Source organism: Eurosta solidaginis, chromosome 1 (assembly GCF_040869045.1).
Source record: "Eurosta solidaginis isolate ZX-2024a chromosome 1, ASM4086904v1, whole genome shotgun sequence".
NCBI classification, from domain to species: domain Eukaryota; kingdom Metazoa; phylum Arthropoda; class Insecta; order Diptera; family Tephritidae; genus Eurosta; species Eurosta solidaginis.
The window spans coordinates 208920779-208943129 of NC_090319.1; the positions used below are offsets into that span (position 1 = coordinate 208920779).

The following is a 22351-nucleotide window of genomic DNA, read 5'->3' on the forward strand; positions in this document are numbered from 1 at the left end:
TATATGCTTTATTCTTATAGCATTCGTCATATGCATAGGTTTTCTAAATTGGATAACATTTGCAGTGATGTGTTAATTAACAAAACGAATCGTTGTCTGTTAATCACACAATATTTTCGCAAGATGTCGAGTCCCAATTGTCTAGTTTATCAATTGGCGATAATAATAGTACTGGCTATGACAATGGAACATCAAATATGGATTCAATGCCTAATACTTGGCGGCCTATAAAGACACAATACACATTATGCTGCTTCTATAAATAGGACGTGTAAAGCACCGAAGATCGATGAGAGTAAGCTAACTATTTTATACAGGAGCAAACGTTATATATGTAGTACACATGGCAGTCAGGTCTAAGTATCACAGTGGATCGGTCTGATATTTCCGGCCAAGGATTGTCACACCGATGTTATAACAACAACATTAACTTTAACGTATTATTCCTGATATTCTACTTTCATTTCTTTAGATGAAGGTCTCATAACTCCAAATAGAACTTTAGAGTCCTTGGATATTGTAGAAGCTGAATTGGCTCCGTTTTTAAAGAAAGGACGATCATTTGAGCCAAATGATTGTGTTCCGAAGCATCACGTTGCAATAGTGGTTCCGTTTAGGGATAGTTACGCTCATTTGGCAGTTTTCCTGCGAAACATTCATTCATTCCTGAGGAAACAGCATATCGCTTATAGAAATTTCTTATCGAGCAAACAAATGGAAAAGCTTTCAATCGAGCTTAACTGATGAATATTGGCTTCCTAGAAGCATTAAAAATATTTCCATGGGACTGCTTTATCTTCCATGACGTTGACTTGTTACCTTTAGATAATCGAAATTTATAAACATGCCCGCGGCAACCGCGGCACATGTCGGTTGCTATAGACACATTAAACTTCAAGTAATTCATAATTCACATTTTAAAACTTGCATTTTTTGGTCTAAACTTTGCAAATACGTTTTCAGGTTGGCTTATCGATAAATTTTGGGGGAGTATCTGCTATGACACGTAAACAGTTTCAGCTGGTGAATGGCTTCTCAAATTCATACTTCGGTTGGGTGGGGAATACAATGATATGTCGAACAGGTAATATTTCTTTGTTGTTTGGTATTGTTTTTAGTGTTCCAGTAAGTACATACCTATTTGAGTTAAAATGTGTATCAAGCAAGCGCTAGTGACTATATGGCTGATGATATATTATAATTAATTATGTTTACATAAAAGCTGGTACAGGGAGGATTGGAAACACGTCCTTTCCAACCGTCCAATAAGAGTGGCTTATTCTGCTGAGCTGCTAGATTTTGGGTTGACCGGAATCAAATGCATTCCGACAGCATAAATAATAAAACTGGGTAATCATACGTCTTGGAGTAGGGCAGGATTGAGAACACGTCCTTCCAACCTCCCAATGATATGACTCCAAGACTCGCGCGTTAGGACCACCAGTTCCCGTGCTGATCGGAATCTCATGCATTCCGACACCCCAAACGCTAGAATCCTATTATTATTAAAATGTATTTAAAAATTTGTAATAATCTAAGTTCTAGGCTTAAACCGCCGTAATAATAAATAAATAATAATAATTGCAAATAAATTATACAAATCAAGCAGGACTAAACGGGGGAGGCAACGGATGGTGCCGTACTTCCACTTTCGTTGATTCTCTCCATCAGAAGGAGTCAATATAGTTACGCATACGATGCGCCTCGTTATTTCCAATCCTGAGATGGTCGGGCTAGTACCTTAATGGTTTTTGTTACTGGAACGTACGGGATCTACATCCGACAAAGGACCCAAAACCTTCAGGGAGCGCCTTTATCGTTAATACAACAGCAACGGCAGAAGTTTCATAGCAGGCAAAATTATAAAAACGCACTTCAGACTTTAAAAGGACATTAGAAGACATTAAAGAGCTTCTAAAAGCAATAGAGTAATGACATTAATTTAAAAATCAAACATCATGTAATCAAGAACTATTACGCCTGTATTTGCAAGGATAAAAAAATCGTTTAATTATTCCACAACACTACACATAAAATCATTCTTAGGAGCATACCGTTGTTGTTGTAGCTGTGTTGCAGGAGCATACCGCCGCAAATGTTCGTTCGACCCCGTCGAATGAGTTTCTGATTTACAAACTCAAACTTGGTACTCAGAAATGCCACGGTTGTCTCTGGAAATGCTCAATATTTTGAACCGCAGACAACTGCTTGATGCGGCTACGTCTCCAAGACGGTTAAGACACGTCCGCTATGTTATTAAATCCAGATTTGCATCACCCTGTTCACCTTCGATCTGCACTTAGGTTAATGTCTAAATAACGTGATGTAAATCCTGTATGCGATGTGCAATCGACGCCTCAAACAGCAACTTTTTTTGTCAATCTTGGTCATAACTACTACTTTCCTTAGACTTCCTTTAGAGTGTTTCGAGGACAGTTCTTGAGTGGTCGTGTACAGAAAAATTAATAGAATTACTTATAGTTACAATGATTCAAAATAAATAGAAGGTAACTGTTCCCAGGGGGTATGCGAACCACATATATATTTAGTGTTGAGCAGTCTGTGATTTTATAATCGGTGTGAAATGTGCTAATGTTAATTTCAAACAACTTTTGTTGTTGTAGCAGTGTTTCGCCCTATCACAAATTGTCATCAATATCCTCTAACGGGGGTCCAAGGAAACTTACTGTTTCAACAGGGGTGGACCATAATGAAAGGGGTGTTAGAGGCGTTGGTTCCACATTACAATTAAAGAGATGGTTGGTGTCATGTGGGGACAAATTGCAAGCGGGGCATACATTTTGTATGTCGGGGTTGATTCTGGATAGGTAAGAGTTTAACCTGTTACAGTATCCAGAACGAAGTTGAGCAAGAGTGACACGCGTTTCCCTGTGGAGTATGCGTTCCTCCTCCACAAGTTTTGGGTACTTGTCTTTGAGTACTGGATTCACCGGGCAATTCCTGACATAAAGGGCCGTCACCTGTTTGTGGAGTTCGCCAAGGACATGCTTGTGTTTTTTTGCTTCATACGGCTGGGTTCTCAGGTGCCGTATTTCCTCAAAATGCTTACGGAGATGACACCTTAAGCCCCTAGGCGGTGTTGGCTCATCAATCAGATGTCTGTTTGGATGCCCAGGTTTCTGGGTATTCAACAGGAACTGTTTGGTTAGCATCTCATTTCTCTCCCTGATGGGGAGTATTCTCGCCTCATTATGTAGATGGTGTTCTGGGGACATAAGAAGGCAGCCCGTTGCGATTCTTTGAGCAGTATTTTGGCAGGCCTGTAGCTTCTTCCAGTGGGTAGTTTTTAGGCTTGGTGACCATATGGGTTACGCGTAGCACGTAAACGGCTGGCCAATTGCTTGTATGTAGTAACGAGCGTTTCTTTATCTTTTCCCCAGGTACTGCCAGTAAGGGATTTGAGGATTTTATTACGGCTCTGGATTTTCGGATTTGTCGAGAATGTGACGTAGTTCTCCGTTGTAAGCTCCTTTCATATTGGCGCCGTTATCGACAATCTTCAATCAAGTATGGAAAATTAGATCAGTTTCTGACCAGTTTTTTGGTTACAATTCACGAAAGTCAAAAACCGTTCTTGAATTGAAAAATTTGTTACTTGGCTTTCTTGAGTTGATCTAATATAGTTTCCCTTACGTGTTTTGCACAAATTTCTGTAAACTCGTTTTGAATGTCGGGGAAAGATAGTGAACTTGTAAACGTTTGTGCTGCTGTTGTCAAATCCTAACTTTCTCCAAATGATGTCTAAGTATCGGATCATTATGGCTTATGAGACCTTAGATGCCCAAAAAATGTCCACCGTTTCGTTCACCTTCGCCTTGAAAATTAGACCTTTTTCACCCAAAAATAAAATAGTGTCCAAAATTCTATATACAATTTCTTTCCACTTTGGAGTTTCAGTTATTAGGTGGTCATTGTTGATAAGTGTATCAATTGTAGCCTTCTTTTTGTAATAAGATTTTGTAAAGATCATCATTGAATTTAACATTTATGCTATGCATAGATGTTATTTGAGGCTAAAATACTTTTTTATTACATTTTATTACATAATATGTATACTTTTTATTACTTAATATATATATATATCATACACGTCTGTGAAATGAAAATGAAGTTGTGATATTTAAAATTTATTGTGAAATCAAAAAATATGTAAACATAATAGTAAATATCAATCTAATCTAATTTAATGTGATGTTGACTATTTTCGTGTGATGGCAGTTTATCGTATAGCTTCTTCCATACCTAGAATTTCGAATATCCGCCAGGGCAACAAATTTTAGGTCGACTTAAAGTATTGGTGCTTAATAGACGACATGGTAGGCAATAAAAAGCATTGCTACTGGCACTCCACACTAACCAGTCAGGAAATGGCTCGTCATGACAATCACGAAGTCGTTTAAATAATCTGGACTTTGATACAGAGTTGGTGGTATTGTTGGAAGACTTTTTGAAGATGAAACTTTATCAGTGTCACCACGAAAACTTTACGATTTCGGATTCATGTAAACATACATTTTTGTTTGATGTTTTTATTGTCTCCTCAGGCCCATGCAAAAAATCATTATCAATATTCGTTGCTTTTGAAATTAGGCTTAAAAAAACTGGGTTTTTGCTAATAGAACGTATTGATATAAGCAAACGACATATCTTTGACATTCGGCCGAGTAGATCCGATGCTTTGCACAAAAAATTACATATCAACATATCGCACCCCCGCTTCAGAAGTGACATAAGTAGAAAAACAACAATATTGATTTAGAGAACCCCAGCGGGTTAGGGGGTCAGAATATTCCCGCGGTAGGTATGCCTGTCGTAACAGGCGACTAAAATACCAGATTCAAGGGGCTGTGTAGCGCAACCCTTCAGTTGCCAGCGCAATATATAGCTTCTCCAAACCCAATTGTCAACCTCACCTATCCGCGGCGAATCCTGTTTAACTAACAGACGAGGCTCTGGCGACCCCAAATTCCTCATGTTGTTGTTGTTGTTGTAGCAATGCTCGCCCCACCTAATAGCCGCGACCGATCACAAATTGTCATCAATATCCTCTAACGGGAGTCCAAGGAAACTTGCCGTTTCAACAGGGGTGGACCATAAGGAAAGGGGTGTTAGAGGCGTTGGTTCCACATTACAATTAAAGAGATGGTTGGTGTCATGTGGGGACACATTGCAAGCAGGGCATACATTTTGTATGTCGGGGTTGATTCTGGATAGGTAAGAGTTTAACCTGTTACAGTATCCAGAACGAAGTTGAGCAAGAGTGACACGCGTTTCCCTGGGGAGTATGCGTTCCTCTTCTGCGAGTTCTGGATATTTTTCTTCAAGTACTGGATTCACCGGGCAATTCCCGACATAAAGGTCCGACGCCTGTCTATGGAGTTCACCAAGGACCTGCTTGTGTTTTTCCGCTTCATACGGCTGGGTTCTCAGGTGCCGTATTTCCTCAAAATGCTTACGGAGATGACTCCTTAGGCCCCTAGGCGGTGCTGGTTCGTCAATCAGATGTCTGTTGGGATGCCCAGGTTTCTGGGTATTCAACAGAAACTGTTTGGTCAGCATCTCATTTCTCTCCCTGATGGGGAGTATTCTCGCCTCATTATGCAGATGGTGTTCTGGGGACATAAGAAGACAGCCCGTGGCGATTCTGAGAGCAGTATTTTGGCAGGCCTGTAGTTTCTTCCAGTGGGTGGTTTTTAGGCTTGGCGACCATATGGGTGACGCGTAGCACGTAATCGGCTGGCTAATTGCTTTGTATGTGGTCAAGAGCGTTTCTTTATCTTTTCCCCAGGTACTGCCAGCAAGGGATTTGAGGATTTTATTACGGCTCTGAATTCTTGGAACAATTGCGGTTGCGTGCGCACCAAAATGTAGATCCTGATCAAACGTCACACATAAGATTTTGGGGTGTAGGACAGTCGGTAGCGTAGTGCCATCGACGTGGATGTTCAATATGGTCGACATTTGGGGCGTCCATGTTGTAAATAAGGTCGCGTAAGATTTAGTCGGTGACAATGACAGGTTTCGCGAGGCGAAAAAACTGGAGAGATCAGGGAGATAGCCGTTTATTTTATTGCATAGCTCATCGATCTTTGGGCCTGGGCCTGTGGCCATTATTGTGCAGTCATCGGCGTAGGAAACGATTGTGACTCCTTCCGGTGGTGAAGGTAGCTTAGATATGTAGAAATTAAACAAAAGCGGGGATAGGACACCACCCTGTGGCACCCCTTGTTTAATTCTCCTTTGTTTTGATGTTTCGTTTCTGAATTGCACCGATGCCTGCCGACCACCCAGATAATTTGCGGTCCACCTTTTAAGACATGGGGGAAGGGTAGACCCTTCCAGGTCTTCCAGTAACGAGCCATGGTTGACCGTATCAAAAGCTTTTGATAGGTCTAACGCTACGAGTACTGTTCTATGGTGGGGATATTGATTCAAACCGCAATTCATCTGGGTGCTAATGACATTTAGCGCGGAGGTAGTGCTATGGAGTTTTCTGAAGCCATGCTGATGAAGGGCTAGCTGCAAATGTGCTTGGAAATGAGGGAGCAAAATGGCTTCAAGCGTCTTTGCCACTGGCGATAGGAGAGATATCGGACGATATGACTCACCTACGTTAGCTGGTTTCCCAGGCTTTAGTAGCGGGACCACCTTGGCCATTTTCCATTTCTCGGGTATGACAAAGGTGGAAAGAGACAGGTTGAAGACATGCGCTAAATATTTGAAACCCTCTTTCCCTAGGTTTTTAAGCATCGGCATGGCTATGCCGTCTGGGCCCACTGCTTTGGATGGTTTAGCCCGACCAATGGCGTCCTCAACCTCTCTAGTGGTGATGGTAATTGGTGACGCGCTGAGTTTGTGTTTATGTGCACGTCTATTGGCTCTCCGTCTATCTTTGTCGACCGTAGGATGCATTATATATTGTCGGCAGAAAGCGCTCGCGCATTTTTTCGTATCCGACAGCACCTTATCGCCAAAGGCGATGGAAACTTTGTCTTTGTGCTTAGTCGGATTCGATAGGGACTTTACGGTGGACCAAAGTTTACCTACACTGGTAGAGAGGTTAGAACCTCTTAGGTGCTCTTCCCATTTCGCCCGCTTGTGTTCGTCCACAAGCAATCTGATGCGTTGGTTTATATCCCTTATTTGGGGGTCGCCTGGATCAAGCTGTCTTATAAGGTCGCGTTCCCTCGCTAAGCTCGCGGCCTCCGCCGGGAAATGGGGCCGGATTTCGGGAATTCTCCCGGCGGGAATGAAATGTGCCGAGGCGGATTCAATGACCTTACGGAAGGCACACTCCCCTTGGCGGGCATCAGTCGGGATAGGGAGGGCAGCAAAGCTGCTGTCTGTTGCAGATTTATATTCTTCCCACTTTCCTTTTTTGAAGTTTATGAAAGTGCGTTTTTCGGTGACGATGAAGTCGGCGGTACGCTCGAACGAAATAAGTATGGGCAGGTGGTCGGATGCCAATGTTACCATCGGCTGCCAGTTGACGCAGTTTACGAGTTCTGCGCTCACGATTGAGATATCTGGCGAGCTATGACAGCTTCCTACCATACGTGTGGGGGCGTCTCCGTTAATTGTGCAGAACGTCGTTTCGTCTATTTGATCCGCCAACATCTCACCCCTACTGTCCGCCCGCAAGTTTGAATGCCATAGGTCGTGATGGGCATTGAAATCGCCTAAGATAATGCGATTGTTGCCAGTGAGTAAGGCCTCGATATTAGGGCGGTATCCACTGGGACAACAGGTGACAGGAGGGATGTAGATGTTGATGATTTCTAGATTTGCATCGCCTGACCGGACAGATAGGCCTTGACGTTCGAAGACATTGTCACTGCGGTCGATGCCAGGATCAAATATATGATATTGCACAGAGTGGTGTATAACAAACGCGAGGCCGCCTCCATTTCCGCTCTCGCGGTCTTTCCTGTGGACATTATAACCAGAGCAGGTCTGCAATGCAGATCTTGCTGTGAGTTTAGTCTCTTGAATCGCAGCAATGCGGATGTTGTGCCGCTTCATGAAATCGACTATCTCCGTAATCTTCCCAGTTAGTCCATTACAGTTGAACTGCAGAATTCTGAAGTGCATGAGGGGTGACGCCGCCACTCTAGGGGTAAGTGAGGGGTGACTACGCCTAGGTTGTGGAAGGCTAGGACGCAATTGCTGTTGTGGCCTTGGGACTGGGCGCCCTTGGGCAAGCATTGGGGTACCCGGATGATTTGGGTTTGCGACCTGGCAACATGGCGCGATGAAACCCGTCGAGGGGTTGCCGTCGCGGAGACCAGAACATCTAGGAAAGTGGCACCACCCAAGGCAGGAGCTGCATTGAGCGGATGTCGCAAACCTATATATTCTGTGCTGGCAGACGGTACAAACGGAGGCAGGGACTAAGAGTCTGTTTCCCTGACCTGCACGATTGCTGCCAGAAAAGAGGGGAGGAGAAGAAGACGGGGGCAGGGGCTGATGATCAGCATTGCTACCAGCTCTACTACGAAGGTAGTAGTTATGAGTGGTATCAGCTGTTTGAGTTGTTGGCGCCGTGGGGCGCGAGCAGCAGCGGGTACTTGTTGTGGCTTGCTGAGCAGCGAAGCTGCTGGAAGGTAGTGGGGATACGCTTAGGCGTAGACTACGGGACGCCCTTGGGCGTGAGCAGCAAGGAGCCACAAAAGATTTATAAAAGTTACGTGGACGTCGGGTTTTGGGATCAAGCCCAGAACAACCTGTCCGATGCAACCATCCCTTGCACGAGACACACTGAACAGAGTATGACCGTCCTAAAAAGATTCTTTTCTGGCAAATGCAGCAAAACCATTTCTCAGGACCGGGGTGAGGAGATGGATCCGGATTGGGTTCGATACCTTCCCGGAGTAAGAGAATATGTAGCAGTCCTGCTGCAAGGAGCTGCTGGGAGGATGACAATTTGTGGGAGGGACGAAACAAATTAAATGGGGTCACACTGAAATGACAGTCCTTGGTCGGGAAAAATCCCGAGTCGCTCCGGTACATAGAACCGACTGCCTTGGGAAGCGCCAAATTCCTCATGGAACTTGGGGGTGGAGAGGGAGGGGATGACCTGAAGGTTTAATATGGCCACATAAATCGTTCCAGAGATGGTCGGGCTAGCACCTTAATGGTGCTGTGGTACCGGAGCGTACCGGATCTGTATCCGGCAAAGGACCATTACATCGATAACACTCCCCAAAGCCTTCTGGGAGCAACCTTATCGCTACAACAACAACAACATTGATTTAGAGACGGATCAATTTGATACATAATTTGTTTTGTTTCCAAAGTTACCAGACTTTTTAAATTCAAGTTGCTTTGCGTTTATCGTTACCTTTAGTAGAATATTTAGCATAATTTTAGAAATAATTTTTCCATAAAATGTTTTAACTATTTTTTTGATGAGTTGTGTCGTTTATGATTTGGTTATAAAATTTACATTATTTTTAGTTGTGTCACTTTAACTTTATTTTTAAAGAAAATAATATTTGAAAGAGAATAATAATACGTGTGAAGTGGCGCCAATAATTATTCAACTAAATGGTGACCATTGCTCTAGAAGTACATAACTCATAGTGTATGGTATACATTTTAGTGCATTGAATATACATTGAATAAATACATAGGTTTTAAACATGTATAATACTAAGAACAAACTGGTATCTTATTTTAGATTATTAGCTGTGATATTTAATAAATAGTATTTTATATATTAGAGCCACTATAGATATTCATAAAAGTCAGCATAAAACTTGTTAATGTGATTAGCATGTAGGAATGAATAGAATATTATCTTTAATATGAAGTGCAGCAAAACTAGGCAAAGTACTTGTTTAGGATGAAGACACTGCATCTAAAAAACTTACTGAATTAGGTTGAGCTATAAAAAAATAAATAATTAACTTTACTTACTTATTTCCGGAAAATCTATTAAAGTGGAACATTCACAATTTGTTTATTGTTCTGCTCAATCTCCTGACATTGCTTGGGCAAAATATCCAGCACCTTTTTTGCGCGACTTTCAGACATTGCTACAAAGTAAACAAATTAAGTATAATAATAGTATAGTATTTTTCTCAATTGATTAAACGATATAAATGTTTGCCAGTTATTAGCACGAAGTTAAATTGTAAAAAGACTATTATCATATATATTTTAATCAATAGGGGAAACAGAAAAAGAAACTTACCTTTGGCTGTGGTTTAAGGATTTTTCGAAAGTGATCCAAAATTATTCCACTAAATAATTTTATCAGAAATGACCCAACTCGAATTAATTGGCTTAAAAAATTTTTAAAAATGACACAATAATAAATGTGTCGTTTCAGGACGTTTTGTTAGAGCTAAATACCAAAGTTCAAAATTGTCACTTGGGGCCGGAAAGCTTTGAACATTTAGGTTGTGTCGGTTTTCTAGCGTATGGGAATAAACTTATACCATTCAAAAATGCCTTAATACCAGAAATTGATTTTTTTGAGTTGTGTCACTTCTGAAGCGGGGGTGCGATATCCTAATAGAAATATCGTAACTAAGATGCCTTGTTAACAAGAAAGATTATAACTGAATAAATGTTATTCTTTTACAAAGTTGTTTAATTTAATTAAGTTTAATATGGTTTAATTAAGTTTAATATGGTTTAGCGATACATATAAGTTTAAAATTTGAATTTGTTTTCTCTTTCACTTACAGAAAGGATGTCATAAGTGCAATGAAAGTGCCAAAACTCTTGTACTGCCTTTATGTTTATTTATTAATTTCTGAAACTCAAATAAATTTGTTCCATCTCTTTTTTAGGAAAACTAGAAAATTGTAAAAAATATGGTTTAGCGATACATATAAGTTTAAATTTGAATTTGTTTTCTCTTTCACTTACAGAAAGGATGTCATAAGTGCAATGAAAGTGCACAAAACTCTTGTACTGCCTTTATGTTTATTTATTAATTTCTGAAACTCAAATAAATTTGTTCCATCTCTTTCTTAGGAAAACTAGAAAATTATAAAAAATCTCGAAAACGAGAAACGTTTGAATATGGAAAAATTACAAATATATTACATTCCTGCTAGGAACTCTAGGAAGTACATAGAACCGACTGCCTTGGGCAGCGCGGGTCAAATTATGCCACCAACACAACCTCGACAGGCGCCAATGCCCAGTCGGCCACCCATGCCGGATCAACCTCCAATACCCGGACATCCTGGTTATAATGTATGCTAATACAACTAATATATTTCAAATATTGCTGATGATTCTTTTTATATTATTTTCTTTAGCAACCACCTGCACCTGGTACTGGTATGTATCAACAGCCGCAACAGTATGCTCAAGCCCAACGCCGTTTAGATCCCGATCAGATGCCAAATCCTATAAGCGTTATCATTGAAAATCAAAGTAGCGCTGGTGGTGCTTTTATTATTTATTACCATAACTATTTTCATTATCATAAACAAATCTTATGCACGGGCTGTCTTCTTATGTCCACAGAACACCATTTACACAGTGAGCTGAGGGTACTCCGCATAATGGAGGGAGTTCAGGATTTCGGTAGTATGCATTAAGAAATACCAATTTATCTTACATTATAAATTAATGTATTGTCTTTCGTTAGACAGCATATCCAAAATTTTACGTACTTCTTCAACATGGATAGAGGGCCGCTCTCCACTTTATCGTAACGCCAACAACGAATCACATTTTGGTGAATCGCATTATTCGAACAATTCACATTTCAGTGGACGTCCTCGTGACCGTGTTCGGTCAAGAAAAAATAAAATTTTAGATCAGTTATTAAAAATAAATTTTTGCTCTTTTTTTCATTTTTTGGTGGCCCTGATAAGGGCCTCTTATGACGTCCCGAAAGGACGAAAGTAATATCAATTAGTTAAATTTAATCTCTTTGTTAATTTTTTGGTGGCCCTGATAAGGGCCTTTTGCGACCTCTCGAAAGGACCAATAAATGTCTGCATATATCTGAAAGAATAATAAATTTTACATCTTTTTTTACATATATACTTTTTACTCACCTTGCTAAGGTTGCGTTGCTCAGCTTAGGGACCATGACCGCGGCGGGAATTCCTAGCGCCTTAAGTGCCGCTTGGAGTATACACAACCCCGATGTGTTTGAATAAATAGTGAATGCGGTCCCCCATATTGGTATTCTTTCTATTGAATAGAAATTCCGCTATGTAACCGTCGAAATTTGTATCTGTTCGGCCATAATCGGGAATAGAGGACCGGAATTCCCGCCAGTTCCGTTCGATGTTTTGGGTGTGGGCACCAGTCACCGGGTCAACAAAATTTTGGGAGTGATTCACCGAAAAATGTGTGTACCCAATGCTCCTCCAGGCTATCATATGCTTTCCAGCAATCGCTTATTATAGTAGTTCCAGGCGCTATTTTTTCCTTAATAACCTGGAGAAGTGTTTCCCTGGTCCTGTCTGCGACAGCCGAGACAAACATTTTGCGAGACCCTCTCTCTATGCCACCAAACACCAATTGGCCCTCTATCATTCGGCCGCGATTGTACTTTCCGCGGCCCATTTTGGCCTCGTTATTTCCACGGTTTTTCCGGGACCGCCTATCGTACTATCCCCGTTGTGTATGCTCCAGTCTACCAACACCTCTCTAATGAAGCTTACCCAGTCACTGCAGCTTTGCTTTGATATACTAAAGTCTTCCATTATTGCGTTTACCTTCGGGTAGGGCGACGTTATAAAAAGCACCACAAGCTTGCAAATGGTTCTTGTGCTGAGCCTGGCTCCCGAAAAGGTGTTGGCTTTTCGGCTCTGTTTAAAAGAGCAAACGACCTTGCGTTTTTTATTGGTGGTTGTGGTCATGGTCCTCTGCCGAGTGCATACCCACATGTCGTCTACCAGTCTACATGGGTTGGAGCACTGGCCGCATGCCATGGCCCCAGCCAATACGCCATGCGCCACCAAAAAATCGTCCAAGTCCTCGTCATTTAATTCCATAAACGATGACCGCGTAAATTGGCACAATTGGCAGTCCATTATTCTAAAAAAAAAGTAAATTTACCAAAAATCTTTATTTTCAATAACGTATTCGAATAGAAGGTATTTTAATTTCATTTTATTTATTATTCGAATAAAGAAATAAAAATTTCTAATAAATATCATTAGAAAACAATTCGATGAAAAATTAAATTTAAAAAATAAGCAAAAACATCAATTATTGTTTTCAATATTTTATTTATATGTCCTTGTATGTGTATGTTACATAATGTTGATGAACTTTGATTTTGAAATTTTTTGTAAACAGTTTATCAAAAACAAACAAACATTTTGTTTATTAAATAGAACAACTTAATACATTTGTGGGGAGGATCCTTAAATCTAGAAAGTAAAATTTCCAAGTTTTTTAATTAGAAAATTTTGAAAAAATATATGGGCTATTCACGTTAGTCTGCTTATCAAGCAATTTGTTTTGTCTAATATATTTTATTTTTGTAATATAGTAAAAAAAAAGTACTAAATGAGCTGATAACTTGTAAGGCACGCTTCCGTACATGTTTTAAGTTGAATTAATTGATATGACAGGGATGAAGGAATTACTATTCATAGAACAAAGAAGTGAAATAACAATCAGCTAAAAACAAAGATATTTTTTTAGATGAAAATAGCGTTGCTTTTTCGAGTATTTAGTTGGTTATAATATTACAAAAAGAGCAATTATAGTTATAACAGTTCGTTACAGGATTCATTTAAAAAAACTCAAAAAAAGAACGAAAAAGCTGGGTTAGATATTAAAGATAAAATATATCGAATTTTAATTACGAATAATTTGCAGCAAATCCATGGCCATAAAAGCTCATAATTTAAAAAGGTATATGTGCTGAACTACCGGTTTCGAAAGGTCCTTAATCCAGAAATGGTGCCGGAAGATACCCCAAACGATCCCCAAATAGCCCCGAAATGGCACCGACGGGATCCCGGACGGATCCGAAAATTATCCAGAAATGATGCCGGAAGGGACACCAAAGAATCACCGAAAAAGTCCGGAAATGACGACGGGATCCCGGATGGATTCCGAAAACCATCCAGAAATGATGCCGGAAGGGACGACAAAAAAACCCGAAATGAGTCACAAAGACAAACGTCTGGACAAACATCCAAACTTTCCCATTTATAATATACTAGCCTTTACCCGCGGCCCCATCCGCAAGGAGAAAATGAGATATATGGGCTATTCACGTTAGTCTGCTTATCAAGTTATCTACTTAAACATTTTTTTCTATCTAATGCATTTTATTTTTTTAATTGAGTAAAAAAGAGAACTAAATGAGCTGATAACCTGATATGTTCCCCAAATGATCCCGAAATTATCCAGAAAATGCCACGAAATGATCCCGACGCTATCGCGGACGGATACCGAAAGCCATCCAGAAACACCCCGGAAGGGTCTCCAAAAGTTCCCGTAATAGTCCCAAAAAATACCCGAAATGACAACGACACGATTCTAGACTTATCAAGAGAACCACACAGAAACAATCAAGTTGGCAACCCTGGTGTGTGAAAGCTAAAGTAATTTGTGCTCCTCTTTAAATTTTCAAATTCATTGTTTATTGTGAGTCTTAATTCTAACAACCTGTGTCTAAACATTAACAAACGTGACATTTATCTGTGGAAAATAAGATCCTCTGTCCAGGTGATCTCCAATTCAAATTTACTAACTTGGCAGTATATTGCGACTGGTGCTCCTGCTTTGTTGTTGTCAGTCAACTTGTTTTTTGACACCTTCATCAACTGTGTATCTTCCCGCCAAAAGTTTTATAGTCACTGAAGTTTGTTTGTGCTTCAAGCTTTATTTTGTGGTTTGCGTCTAAGCTAAACTTCGTCATAATAATCTAAGCTGCGTTAGAGCTGCCACCCAGTTTCTTCCAGCATTATTTTTGGCCCGTTTTTTTCGAACACCATGGATCAAGTCAATGGTAAGCGTCGTGGTGACGACCTTAATAACGAGGTTGATAGCGCCAAAAAGGTGCAACGGATCAGCGGCTTCTCTCCTAGTTTAATACAAAGCAAGGATCAGCGATTTGCTAAGTTCAACGATCTCATTGCTAAGCAAATTTTGGACTCGGAAAAAAGGCTCATTGAATTCGTATGCAAAAAACTAGAAGACAAATTTGTGGTGCTGAAGAAAGAGGTCAGTGAGCTTAATGCAAGAGTTACTCAGCTAGAGAGCGTGTTCGAGCGCGTTGGTTATCTCGAAAAGGAAGTAAAAACACTCAAAAACAATGCGTCAAAGCAAGAGAGCCATATTGCCGCAAGTGAAGTCCGTGTACACGGAATTCCCTTTAGGGAAGGAGAAAACTTAATAAGTGTCTTTCATCACCTCTGTTCCACTCTAAGATTGCAACCAATTCCTATAATGAGCATTTTTCGGCTACGGAAACTAGACAACAGCGTGACAGATCCGGTCGTAATAATCAAATTTCAGTCGCCGACAGACAGAAACAAATTGCTAAAAAGTATAGGCACCTTTAGGCGCCAAAACATAAATTCAAATGCTCCGATTTATGTAAATGCTTCGCTGTCCAGGCAAAACTATACGATCTTCAAGGCAGCGATCCGTCTAAAGAAGAAAAGGAAGGTAGTAGCGGTTTTTTCTAAGAAGGGTCTGGTACATATCAGACGAACAGCCAACGCCAGCCCTGAAGCAATACATAGCTTGGATTTTCTAGAGCGTCTTGAGAATAGCGGCGAAGAAAGCGCGAGTTCCTTTCGAGTTGAAGATGCGCCAACGAATAATGATCAATAAATTAATTTCTATGTATGGTATATTACTTAAGTTCTTGAGTCTCTTCGTTTCCGTCTTTATCTCTCCCTATCATACTTGTAAACAATCATTTATGTTGTCTTTATTGTTACGCATCGCAGAGCATTCTTTATATCCCATAGATAGTGATGGTCCTAGACTATAGGTTGTCTAGTTCCAAAGACTGCTTACATACACCGTTGCGCGTATTCAGCAAACGTACTAAAGGGCTCATAGTCATCCATCTCAATGCGCAAAGCCTATATAAAAAGCTGGATGAATTGAGATTCATATCTGAGGGTTCTGATATAGGTGTTATATGTATTTCCGAAACCTGGTTTTCTTCATGTCACAAAAATGATTTGGTGCAACTAAATGGATGTCAACTTTTCAGGGCTGATAGACGTGGTCATGGTGGTGGTGTTGCTATATATGTCAAAAGTAGTTTATCCTGTAAACTTTGCTGCATTGCTAGTCCAAGTGATTCTGTCGAATATGTGTTCGTAGACGTGTTCTCTGTAAATAATGAAAGGCTTCTTATCGGCTGTGCATACAGACCTAATCGTGGAGTTGAATTCTCTGGCTTTATTGAATTTCTCGAGCCTCTACTTATAAGCTATGATAATATAATCATTGCTGGGGATTTCAACTCCAACCTTCTTGTCGACTCAACTCTAAAGCTAAGTATGGAGTCTCTTGGACTTTTTCCCACCAATTTAACTTCACCTACACACTTTACTGACTCAAATTCTTCTTTGCTAGATTTATTTTTTGTGCATGATCCCCTGAAATTGCTCCACTACGATCAATTGTCGGCATCTTGCTTTTCAAAACACGATCTGATATTTCTTAGTTACAACTTTCAAACGTCACACATCCAATGTTCCTTTACGTATCGTGATTTTAGAAGCATAGATTACAGTTCCCTTAATGCAGCGGTGGAGTCGGTCGAATGGAGCTTGATTCGTTCGCTGACATCGGTCGATGATCAGGCATCATTCCTACAGAACCATATTATTAGGCTCTTCGACAACCATGTGCCAGTGAAACTCAAGGCTGGTGCACACAATAATACCCCTTGGTTTAGTGCCAATATAAAACACTTAATTCACCAGCGTAACCTTGCTTACTCACGATGGAAAAGATACAAAACCCTGGAGGCTCACAACTGCTTCAAAGCAGCTAGGATCGCTGCAAACAAAGCCATTAGGTCAGCAAAGCAGAAATTTTATAATAACAAGTTTAGTGCTGCTTTGAGTTCGAAGGAAACCTGGAAGTCGATAAAACATATTGGTATCGGAAAATCCAAATGCGATATTCCTGTCCTCCCAGATGTAGACATTAAAGAGATAAATATAAATTTTGTAAATCTGCCAAACTCAACTGACAATATATGCGCTGACAATTATTGTATTCGCGCTAATGTTGATTGTGGTCCTCTTGAGTTTGCTAGTGTCGATGATTGTGATGTCGTTCAAGCCATTCTTTCAGTAAAGTCTAATGCTATGGGGTTCGATGGTATATGTCCGAAATTTTTAAAAATAATTCTTCCTAAAATCCTTCCTCACTTAACCTACTTGGTTAACTCTGTGCTGACGTCCTGTGTATTTCCCAAATGTTGGAAAGTTGCTAAGGTAATCCTAATCCCCAAGCAAAACAAGGAGTATAGACCTATAGCTATTCTGCCTTTCCTTTCCAAGGTCGTCGAACGAATTTTGCACTGCCAGATAAATACTTATGTGCAGGATAATAACCTTCTCACAGATTCCCAGTCTGGATTCAGGTCAAATCGTAGCTGTAAAACGGCGCTCCTATCGGTGATAGAGGATATTCGAGAACAAGTTGACAAAAATTTGACTGCTTTCCTGACTCTTCTCGACCATTCAAAAGCGTTTGACTCGGTCGACCACACCGTTCTCTGCAAGAAGCTGGACAACCTATTTAATTTCTCCAACTGTGCAACAGCCCTCATCAGATCGTATTTGGCCGACCGAACTCAGGCAGTAAGTGTTGGTAGCAGAAAGTCTGACTTCGTCAGTGTTTTAAGAGGAGTCCCACAAGGCTCAATCCTTGGTCCCCTGTTATTTGTTTTGTATATAAACGATTTGCCTGGTGTTCTCAAGTATTGTAATATTCACATTTATGCTGACGACGTACAATTGTATATGTGCTGTCCTAGTGATCGTACCAGTTCATGTATTAATAACTTAAATTACGATTTATGTCAAATTGGTACGTGGGCTTCTATGAACGGTTTATGTCTTAACCCTAAGAAGTCGAAATGTATAGTCATTCATAGAAGGTCACTAGATAAAAGTGGAATGGAAAATTTAATTTTAGACAACACTGTTATAGAATACGTTGACACGGCAAAAAATCTAGGTGTGGTTTTTAACAAAACCTTGACATGGAAAGATCACATCTTCCGCACAGTGGGAAAAGTGTATGGGATGCTTCGTACACTCTGGCTTACACAATATTTTACTCCGTTACATATTCGTCTACTAATAGCAAAAGCGTACTTAATACCTACGCTGCTTTATGGTTGTGAGGTTTACTCTAATTGTGACTATGTATGTAAGAGGAAACTTAATGTTGTTTATAACAACATTGCTAGATACGTCTATGGGTTGAAAAGACTTGACCACGTCTCTCATCATGCTTACATGTTGCTAAACATTTCTTTCGATAACCTTATTAAACTTAAACGCTCACTACGCTACATAAATTAATATATATGAAGGAACCTGACTATTTGTATCGGAGGCTAAATTTTCTCCAGTCGTCTAGGTCTGTTCTCCTTACCCACTTCAGACATCGTATGCTAATATCTGATCGCCAGTTCTTCATTACTTCCATACGTCTTTGGAACTCGCTCCCTTCTAGACTTAGGCTTATAAGCAATGCTCTGCTATTCAATAAAGAATTAACAAGTTTCTATAATAACCTAGACAATTAAAATACTGATTTCTTCTAACAAATGTACTCTATCATTCGTTTATTTTATTTATTTACTATTTATTAAATATATTATTTATTGTAACCTTTTCTTAGCCATAGTCATTAGCTTTAAATTTCAAGTTTAAATTGTTCCTATTTTATGCCTTTTACCGACTAGCACTGTAAAATAATTTTTGCCAAATTGTTGTGCTGGGATGAATTGCCTAATAAATACAAATACAAATGATCCCTGAAGGGTACCAAAGTGATCCCGAAAAAGTTCCGAAATTACCCTGACGGGCTCCCGGACGAATCTCAAAAACCATCCACGAAGGGCTCCTAAATTATCAAGATCGCGACAACCATAGAGAAATGATTCCGGAAGGGTCATAAAATGGTCCCGAAATAGTCCGAAAATGGCTCCGATGGGATCCCGCACGGATCCATATGTGATCCCGGAAGGGTTCCAAAACTATCCCGAAAAAGTAACAAAAAAAAATCTCAAAATGACTCCTACGGCATCCTGTACGGATCCAGAATGACCACGGAAGGGTTCCCAAATGATCCCAACATGGTCCCGAAATGACCCTGATGGATCCGGCAAACGATCAATAATTGATGCCGGAAGGGTCCCCAAATGATCCCGAAATAATACATAAAGTCATGGAATAACCCCTAAGGGGTCCCCAAATGATCCCGAAATAGTTCAGAAAAAGTCCCGAAATTACCCTGATGGGTACCCGTACAGATCCCAAAATCCATCCAGAAGTGATGCCGGAAGGGTCCTCAAATGATCCCGTATTAGCCCCGAAAAAGTCCCGAAATGACCCCGACGGGATCCCGGACGGATCCCGAAAACCATACAGAAATGATCCCGAAATAGTTCCTAAGAAGTCCCGAAATGTCCCTGACGGGATCTCAAAAGGATCCCTAACTGACCCCGACGGTATCCCGGACAGATCCCGAAATCAATCCAGGAATGATCTTGGCCCAAAATGATCCCGAAATAGTTTCGGAAAAGTCCACAAATTACCCTTACGGGATCCCGGGCGAATCCTGAAAACCATGCTTAAATGATCCCGAAAAAGTCCCGAGATGACCCCAACGGGATCCCAGACGGATCACGAAAACCATCCAGAAATGATGGCGGAAGGGACCCCAAATGATCCCGAAAAAGTCCCTAAATGACCCCGACGGGATCCCGGACGGATACCGAAAACCATCCAGAAATGATGCCGCTAGGTACCACAAATGATCCCGAAATGACCCCGTCGCGATCTCGGACGGATCCCGAAAACTATCCAGATATGATGCCGGAAAGGTCCTCAAATGATCCCCTAATAGTCCCGACATGACCTTGACGGGATCCCGGACGGACCCCGAGAACCATCCAGAAATGATGCCGAAAGGGTCGCCAAATGATCCCGTATTAGTCGAGAAAAAGTCCCGAAATGACCCCGACGGATTAGGTTAGATATTTGATTAGATATTAAATAAGCTTAGATATTAGATTAAGATTAAGATGTATTTAAAAGACCCTATACGAGTAGACAATATCTTTGCTAACGTGACAATATTTAGAACAGGGGTAGAGATAAAATTTTTATTTTCCGGTGGGATCTACAGTATTTACACAGAAACTTTTCTGTTTTGGCGGCCACATGAAAATTTTCAACTTAACTATTGTATAATAATAAAAGTAGAAAATGAAATTTCAAACTTACCAAAACTTCACAAAAATGGTATAAAATGCAGTAAATTGGCAAAAAAATCAAAAACGGTTTTACGACGCTCTAATGAACGATGTATCGAGCTGGAAAAAACAGAAATTAGTTTTATATTTATAAAAGTAGAAAATGAAGTTTCAAAATTACCAAAACTTCACAAAAATGGTATAAAATGCAGTAAATTGGCAAAAAAATCAAAAACTGTTTACGACGCTCTAATGAACGATGTATCGAGCTGAAAAAAACAGAAATTAGTTTTATATTTATAAAAGTAGAAAATGAAGTTTCAAACTTACCAAAGCTTCACAAAAATGGTATAAAATGCAGTAAATTGGCAAAAAAAAATCAAAAACTGTTTACGACGCTCTAATGAACGATGTATCGAGCTGAAAAAAACAGAAATTACTTTTATATTTATAAAAGTAGAAAATGAAATTTCAAACTTACCAAAACTTCACAAAAATGGTATAAAATCCCTGTAAATTGGTAACGAAATGAACAATTATTTACGACGCTCCAATGAACGATGTATCGAGCTGGAAAAAAAAAAGAAATTAGTTTTATATTTATAAAAATGTTCAAGGTTCGAATCGAGCTCAAGGCCAGAACAATAATTTTTTTCTAATGATAATTATTGTTATTTTTTAATTTTTCTAAATTTGAAAAATTGAATTTTGTTTTTGGAATAGTAAGTAGAAAATTTTTCAGACAACCTGCCATAGCTGCGCAGATAGATCCATTTCGAAGGGTGCTAAGCCTTCATCATCAGTACGCTTTAGGCATGCTGCGCTAACCATTTAGCTATACATTTAGCGCAGCATGCCTAAAGCGTACTGATGATGAAGGCTTAGCACCCTTCGAAATGGATCTATCTGCGCAGCTATGGCAGGTTGTCTGAAAAATTTTCTACTTACTATTCCAAAAACAAAATTCAATTTTTCAAATTTAGAAAAATTAAAAAATAACAATAATTATCATTAGAAAAAAATTATTGTTCTGGCCTTGAGCTCGATTCGAACCTTGAATGATTTATCAATAGGCCGATAAAAACAAAAACAATTATTTATAAAAATGTGGTAAAAGTCTAGTTGAGGGGTCGACAGCTAATACGCTACCAAAAATATCGAGAGAGGTGTCAAACGACGCGTCTTGACATCAGTATTAATAATCCGAAACGAAAAACCGAAAAAAAATCCGTGGGTACCCGTGGGAACACCTTTCTGCGTTGGCGGCCTTCGGCCGCGCTTATAAAAAATAACCCTGGGATACGCAATGCCAAGTCCGGGTATGTGGTATAACCGTGGGTACCGCCACGGTGATGCACAATTTTTTTGGTGGGTACAAACACAACAACAACCACATGAAAATCGCCAACTTCAACTGCAAATATCTCCGGATATAGGTAAAATTTTTCTTTTCCGCCATCGGGTTATTGTTTTCCAGATTAATACGCGTCTTTTGACACCTCTCTCGATATTTTTGGTAGCGTATTAGCAGTCGACCCCTCAACTAGACAATTACCAAAAATATTCTTAGAACTTACCATGCAGTCGTTGCGATGATTTAATTCGAATTAATAGTACAAAGCTGTTAAAAGGCAACTTGACACTCCAATTTGAATACAAGCTGTCAACGAATGATGACCAAAGCATAGACGAGAAAACTCACCACTAACTAGTTTTTTTACGTAAAAATTGGTTAGCAAAATGGTGAGCAAAGTGGTTAACGTTAACCACGAAGGAGTCATTTCTTAAGGTAAGCCCATTACGCTGCACGACATGTAGCAGCAGCGGCGCTTTACAGTACGACATATTTTGGTAATTCACATTAAAGGCTTGATTTCCTAGGAAAGCGCTACCGCTTTCTTATAAAGTCAGGTTAACGTA

The 22351-nt window shown here is 40.0% G+C and overlaps 1 protein-coding gene across 1 annotated transcript; it reads left to right on the top strand.

The window, feature by feature from the left end:
- The first annotated feature begins 352 nt into the window (after positions 1 to 352).
- LOC137239622 (uncharacterized) lies at positions 353 to 20704 on the top strand. The gene is made up of 6 exons (XM_067765147.1): positions 353 to 898; positions 964 to 1084; positions 11008 to 11232; positions 11298 to 11571; positions 11633 to 11767; positions 20442 to 20704. The coding sequence occupies exons 3-6, from the start codon at positions 11056 to 11058 to the stop codon at positions 20702 to 20704; spliced, it is 849 nt and encodes a 282-aa protein (XP_067621248.1). The 5' UTR covers positions 353 to 898; positions 964 to 1084; positions 11008 to 11055.
- Positions 20705 to 22351: the final 1647 nt, after the last annotated feature.